At 44.8% G+C, this 7,579-nt stretch overlaps 1 protein-coding gene across 1 annotated transcript in view; it reads left to right on the forward strand.

Moving 5' to 3' along the window:
- Hs3st2 (heparan sulfate-glucosamine 3-sulfotransferase 2) overlaps window positions 1-4,083 on the forward strand; it is a 104,357-nt gene extending 100,274 nt beyond the window's left edge. Inside the window, exon 2 of the mRNA XM_028764301.1 lies at window positions 2,737-4,083. Within this exon, the coding sequence (XP_028620134.1) occupies window positions 2,737-3,355 (619 nt within the window). The 3' untranslated portion in view covers window positions 3,356-4,083. The remainder of the gene's footprint in view (window positions 1-2,736) is intronic.
- The last annotated feature ends 3,496 nt before the right edge of the window (window positions 4,084-7,579 follow it).

A 7,579-nucleotide genomic window follows, 5' to 3' on the forward strand; every position in this document is an offset into this window, starting at 1 on the left:
ACAGGTGGACCACAAGCCCAGCACACCTTGCTCTCACAGGTGGACCATGAGCCCAGCACTTATGGTGAGAATTTGAACCACCAGATATGGGGGTGCTGTAAAGACCAGATAACACAAGGCTGAAGACTCAACCAAAGCTGAAACTGATACTGTCTGAAGGCTCAGGAATCCTGTCTTCTGGCTAGAAACTTGGGTGCAGAATTGGAAAGAATAAACATCTGGAATATTGCATTGTTAGAGACTGAGAGACCAGGTGGCACACAAGGATGGTACCGAGATTATTGTCCAGTAGGTCCAAAACACTGGAAGAAAGTGAAACCACGAGTCCCATAAGTAAACTTGAGGACAGGTATGAGTTTGGAACTGTGCTAAAGGTGAAAGGAGGCAAAGATGTAACCTGTCATTTCCTGTGGCTGCTGTAACGAATGACCAGAAAACCATTAAAACAGGAGAAGGTGATTCTTTCCATAATTTTGGAGGTGAGATTGCTAGCAGAGTTGTTCTCCTACACACACTGTGAAGAAACACTGCTCTGTGCCTGTCTTGTAGCTTCTGGTGACAACCGTGTTGTTCTGGGCCTTCATGGTCACTACATTACTGTCTCCGCCCACCTTCTTCCCTGCGTGTCTAAGGTTACTGCCGTGGATTTGAGTTCCACACATCCTGGATGTGGGACTTCACCTTGACATCTACATGGACTCTGTCCCCAACAAAGTCACATTCACAGGTTCTGTGTGGATATGGCTGGCCCTAGAATGAATTTCAGGGTGAAACATTTTAGTCATGACAGCTTCGATGACAAGGCCCAAGGGTTAGATGTGAGTAAGCATTTCTAGAGGAAAGAAAAGAAAAACTGGAGACAGAATAGATGCTCGGAAGCTGTGTAGACAGGTGGAGGTGACGGGAGGTAGGTAGAAGGCTGGGAATGGCGAGTGTGTGTCCCAGAGAAGTGTGAGGATGCTTTGGGGATGATGACGTGTACTGTTGGAGGGTCGTAGGCTTGGGGGAACCGTTTGTCTTAACTCTGCTTCCTTGTCAGCCTTGTCCGATTCCCTGTGAACCTTAAAAATAAGCTTTAAGACAAAGTGGCCTAAAATATTTGTAATTAATTGGTTTAGGATAGAACCCTAGATATCTTTATTTAAATAAAGATGTAGGAGAAAAATGAAACAAACTAACAAAGAAAGAACCAGAAAGGCAGAAAGAAAAAGTTCCATCCTCATGTAATGTTCACATGCATGCTGCCAGCAACAAGAAATACTGGTATAAAGACAAAACACGACCTTCAGAATAAAAGCAGTAACTGGGAATCCGAGATGTTCTCCATCCAGACTGGCAAGAGATGTCTGGAAGGGACAGTGCAGAGTACCTAACTTCATCCTTTGAAGTTCCAAGCAGAGTCAGGAAAAAAAAAAAAACAACAACAAGGTAAAGAGGGTTGCTTTGCCTGGCTCTGACTGGAGAGGCCTGTGCTTCATGCAGCCATACACAAAGGATGTAATTCAGATTTTTTTTCCCATAGAAGACGTCAGAACTCATTTCTATAACCGTTGCTATTCTTGCAAAAACAAGCCTTTCGCTCCTCAAAAAAAAAAAAAAAAAGAGAGAGAGAGAGAGAGAGGGAGATTTTAATATATTTGAAGAAATATTTTGGGCCAGGATAATACTCCACAGCTTACTTTGTATTTTTGAATACATAATAAACACATTAAAAATTTCAAGCAGCGTAAAAGATTATACAATCAAATGTAATTCTCATGCATTCCCGATTGCCTAGCTCTCCCCTCCCACATACAGAGATCCCTCTTCCAGCACTAACTACAATTGCTCTAGTCCTGAGTCTTCCTGCTGAGGTAAGGTGCCACATGGTTTTTCTTCATTATAAAGCATGGGGTCATCCTTGGTGTTAAGTCTTTACAATTCCAAACTCTGTGGATGTTGAAGTCTCTAATAGAAAATGGAATGGTATCTGTGTTGTATCCTATACTCGTATAATCTTTAAATCATCTTTAGGTGGCTGGTTTATAGTACATAATACAGTGTCGATACTGTATACAAAGAAACATTTGTATGTATTTAGCACATATGCATTTTTCTAAAGTGTATGTGTGTGTGTGTGTGTGTGTGTGTAGCATGTCATATAGAGAGATCAGAGGACAGCCTCGGGTATCATTCCTTATCTTTCCACCTCATTTGAGGCAGGGTCTCTTTGTTTCTCTGCTGCATATTCCAAGCTAGCTGGCCTCCACAGACTCCCTATCTCTGCGCATCTTGCATAGGAGTGTTGGTATTTACAGACACACAGATACCCATTTTTACCCAGATGAATTCTGGGTATCCAAACTCAGGCTAATACACTTGCTTGGCCTCCCCAAATATTTTCGATCCACAATCAGTCAAATCTCTGGCTGTAGAACCCATGGATATGGAGACTCACTGTATGTCAGAAATTGTTCGTTACATATCACTACTTATAGACCTACTGGTTAAACAAATTGTTTTTAACCCACGGGACAGATATTTAATTTGTTTCTGTCTTTAATTTTTTAAAAAAATCTACATATATATATATATATATATGCAACCTTAGTTGAAGTGAGTTTCTCACCAAGTAAGAACCTCAAATGGGAGAGAGGGGCCTGCATAGGTCCCCAAGGGGAGGAAGCTAACAGCAGCACCCCCAGACCAGACACACCCACTGATGATGTGTTGCTTCTGCCTCTCCCTCCTCCCCAGGAGTCTGATGCCGAGGACCTTGGAGACCCAGATCACACTGGAGAAGACGCCCAGCTATTTTGTCACTCAAGAAGCCCCTCGGCGGATCTTCAATATGTCGCGAGACACCAAACTGATAGTGGTGGTGCGAAACCCGGTGACTAGAGCCATCTCGGACTACACACAGACGCTTTCCAAGAAACCGGACATCCCCACCTTCGAGGGCTTGTCCTTCCGCAACCGCAGCCTGGGCCTGGTGGACGTGTCTTGGAACGCCATCCGCATAGGCATGTACGCTCTGCACCTGGAGAGCTGGCTGCGGTACTTCCCACTTGCCCAGATCCACTTCGTCAGCGGCGAGCGGCTCATCACTGACCCAGCTGGCGAAATGGGGCGTATTCAGGACTTCCTGGGCATCAAGAGATTCATCACAGACAAGCACTTCTACTTCAACAAGACCAAAGGATTCCCTTGCTTGAAAAAACCAGAGTCGACCCTCCTGCCTCGATGCCTGGGCAAATCAAAAGGGAGAACTCATGTACAGATCGACCCTGAAGTTATAGACCAGCTCCGGGAATTTTATAGACCTTATAATATTAAATTTTATGAAACTGTTGGGCAGGACTTCCGATGGGAGTGAGTCTCCAAGGCACAAGGGCTCTACTCTTGTCTCTTCCGCGAGGTTTTTGCTCCCAGAGAACCTGACCCCATCTCCAGCCCCTCTTCCCATCTTGAAGCCCATGATAGATCATCTTGGAACCAGAAAACTGAGTAAAAAGACCAGGAGACTGGTGGTTCCTGTTCTGTCCAGGAAAATTCTGTCTGCTTCTGGCATATCCGTCCAGTTCTAGAATCTGCTCCCATTTGTCCATGAGAAGTCTTGGGGAATTACTGTAAGAAGAGTGGATCTCCCGATGTAGGGGAGTGGAGACAGTTCTGCTGTATGAGAACATCAGTCCATCCCAACACTGTACACTCAGTGGTGGGCTTAATTCCAAGTGGCATGTACCTTCCCTCTAAGCTTAATTTTCCCCTGCAACCCTGAGCGGTGGGATGGGGGAACGCCCTCCATCCTCATCAGAACACAGCAACTCATCAACAATGTGCAGAGCCCAAAGCCCCTCTCTGGCCACTCCAGGAGACGGACTCTGTGATGATGAAATAAGCCAGTGACTTCAAAGCCTGTGGTCTCCACTGTGCTTGGAAGATGATGTCTTTGAAAAGCACTCTGTGACTCTCCCTGCTCCCTGTGGACAAAAAGCACATAATTCTGCTGTTACGGGTACTTTCTTTACGCGAGCTTTCATGTTCAGCATGCACAGGATCATGCTTGTCCATGTGAAATAAATATGGCTCTCTCGTGTCCTTAACACTGAGTGTTTCTGTCTAAGCCAGGCCTTCAATTCATCAGTAAATCCCAGTGTAAGACATAGGCAGGGATGTGGAGGACTTGGGAGGACAGCTGGAAGTGGGCGTGGGTGTGAAGACTGTGTCGGGAGAAGCCAGGATCTAGATGGGGGAGGGTGGTTTCTGGCTGTGAGAAACTGGTACAGAAAGATTACACAGAGATCTGTAAGGAATGTGTTTGTTGTATTTCTTCATCTTCAGCACTAGGCATTGAATCCAGACCCTCGTGCATGCTAGGCAAGTGTTCTAAAACTAAGGTATAGTCTCATAATTTTTGCATTTATTTTCTTACTGTGCTAGTGTGTTGTGTACACACACGGAGGATAGTGTGCATTGTTTGTGTGGATGCACATGTGTGTACATGCAGGTGGAGGACAGAGGTCAGTCTCAGGTATCATTCATCAAACAGGCCATCCACACTGCCTTTTGAGGCAGTCTCACTAACCTCAGGCTTACCAATTAGGATACTGTTCCTCAGTTAGATTGTCTACTTGTTTTGCTTTTTTTTGAATTGTTGTTGTGTTGTTGTGGTTTTATTGTTGTTTTGTTTTGTTTTGTTTTGAGGCAGAGGCTCTTACTGGCCTGGAGCTTGCCAATTAGGCTTAGCTGGCCAACTGGAAAGCCCCAGGGATCTGCCTGTGTCCATTTCTCCAGTGCAAGGATTGGGTGCTGGGGACCAAACACAGGTTTTTAAGCTTACTTGGGAAGCTTAACTGATTCTGCTATCTCCCTTGCCCCTATATTTAATTTTGAGTAGGGTCTTACTAAATTGCCCAGGCTGGCCTTGAGCTTAAGGTCCTCCAGCCTCAGCTTCCTCAGTATCTGGGATGCACTACAGGCCCAGCTTCTTCTCTGAAAGACGATTTTGGTTGGATAGTATCTCTGCTTAGATACTTTCAACTTAAAATACCAAACTGAAGGCCCAAGGACTGAGGGAGCATCAGATATATATTTTTGCTTGGCCAGCATAAAGCTTTGAAATAGCTGTCAGTGGTTATACCAACTGAAAATACAAACTCAAAATACTGTAGAGTTTCAACTTTTCTGAGAGAGAGAGAGAGAGAGAGAGAGAGAGAGAGAGAGAGAGAGAGAGAGAGAGAGAGAAACAGAGAGAGAGAAACTTGGCTACACAAAGCCTATAATCTGACTTGATAATTGACCACTTTTGGATATGGCCTGGCATGCCTGAGCTTCTGAGCTCCCTTCCTTGATGTACATAATCTGCTTGGCCCATGTAGGTATTTCCCAGTCTTGCCTTGAATGTCCCAGACTCTAAGGATGGTGTCTAATCCATCCAACATGACACTCGAGGTGATCCCAACTCCCATCATCTGGCTTACCTCCTGCTTCTTTCTCATCTTCTCCAACACTCCAGAATCACATGCTTTCCTGTGCCCTTTTCAAGTTTCCACACTCATCCATGCCCTTTCCTTTGCTGTGGAATGCTTGCTCTTCTTCCTCCCCCACATCTCTGTCTCATTCGAAAACCAAGATCCCAGTAAGACTTCATTCAAGTGTGCTTGCTTGGCATTTGTAAGGTCACCTCCCTCTGCTGACAGCTGCTCACTCTTCTATCTCTGTTTGCCAATAACAGGCTTTTATCACACCAGATAACAGTTAGGTATTTAAATGTGCTTTCTTCATAGATCACGAACCCTTTGAAGATCAAGACTCTTTTATGCTAACTTACAGTAGTCTCACGACAAACATGTAATGGATGGATGTGTAGGTATGTGGGTGGATGCTGAAGGCCAGGGCCTTGGATAATGATGTGCCAAAGAAGTAAACTGCTGCAGTATGCCTCCTGCATGGTTCCATGGTCCAGGAGCCAGGAAACACTGTAGACCCTCCAAGGATTTCTGCGTTCATATGCTTTGCTGGGCATTATAGAGGTGTTAATGAAATTTTAGGACAAAAGTCCCAACAAGTTCAGTTCAGCCTCCTGTCCCAAGAAACCAATCAAGAAGGTGGATAATGATAAAAAGCAGAGAGAGGACTTTTGGTCCATATTTACACTGGGCAGGGGAGCAGATAAAGGAACCACGTGACCCCAACTCCATCTTTAGGGAACTGGCTAGAGCTTTAGGTTTAAACAAAGGAAGCATTGCAACAGGGAACAAGAGCTAGACCATAATTAAGCTCCCCTGGTCAAGGTGTGATCTGGATGCTTTTGCCCAGTTCTGGTTCTGCAGGATGGTCCAAAGAAGACTTTATCACTGGGAGGACCAACCTGGTGACCATGGGATGATCACCTCTGCTCCAGGACACCTCCCATTGATAGGTAATTTCCTTCATCTGGGAGGTGCTCTGTGGGTGCAAGGCTCTACTGTTCCTGAAATCAGAAGTAACTGCAGACTTAATGATTAGACTTTGGATGCCCTTGAGGATCCTGTTCAGGACATTGTCAAAGGCCTCAGGACCTTATCTTTGTGCCTTTGGCCTGGAAGAAGAATTAAATAATCTAGACATCTAGTGTTTCTAGATAGACACTCCTTGAATGATTATCATCTCTGCCTGCTGAGGTGAGCAGGTGACTCAAAGAAAGGGAACCAGGTCCAAAACGAAGGCAGAGACACCAAGTTCTTATCCTGCCTTGTGGGACCTAAGTACCTATAAGTCATTGGAAGGCATAATCTGACTTGCCAGGGTCAAGGACACAAAAGTCCCATACATAAACTGTATGTATGGGTAGGTCTTGTGAGCCAAGCATCTTCTCAACAGCAGGTGACTGTGTCCATGGTACTGAGAAGTCATTTTGTGAGTTTATCCCTGTTGATCTGACAATGTGATGCAGAGGAATGAATAGCCATTACTCTCTGGAATTTGGTCAGTGACCCACTGGGGAACAGACAATGTATGTGTGTGGCAATAAATTGCCCTATAGTATTTCCCACTGGAATGTGTTTAGTGCCCTGTTGTCCTGAGCCACAATCTGGACAAAGCCATAGCCATTGGGAGACACAATCTCACCAGGACATAAAAGAAGCCTCTGATAAAAAGTCAGTAAAATTTGATAGTTTATCTCAACTTTAGGAGAATTCACTAAGAATTTGTATAAATCTTGAACGTTGTGTGCAGATAAGCTTCATTCTTCTACATTGCCAGCATCCACAGACCGCCCAGGCTAAGCAGCCATCCCATCTTAATGAATAGGTATGTCTACTGTAGCTAGCATATCCATCATTGTATGCAAATGAAAGATGCTAAAGTATCTTTAAAATCCTAGCCGAAATGACAGACATTCAGAGTACATGCGTCTACTCAGCAAGCTCTGATTTTTAATCTAGTGTAACTGTTTCCTCTCGCTCAGGCTGCCCCGGGGCAAATCTGCACAAATCCCAAATTAGTACAGTTTAAATAGATGGAGTCTGACTATTGCATCTGAAACCAAGAGGCCTCCTCAGGGAGATGAGGAGATGAGAGAGAGAGAGAGAGAGAGAGAGAGAGAGAGAGAGAG

This window comes from Grammomys surdaster, unplaced genomic scaffold (genome assembly GCF_004785775.1).
Source record: "Grammomys surdaster isolate TR1022 unplaced genomic scaffold, NIH_TR_1.0 142, whole genome shotgun sequence".
Classification (NCBI taxonomy): domain Eukaryota; kingdom Metazoa; phylum Chordata; class Mammalia; order Rodentia; family Muridae; genus Grammomys; species Grammomys surdaster.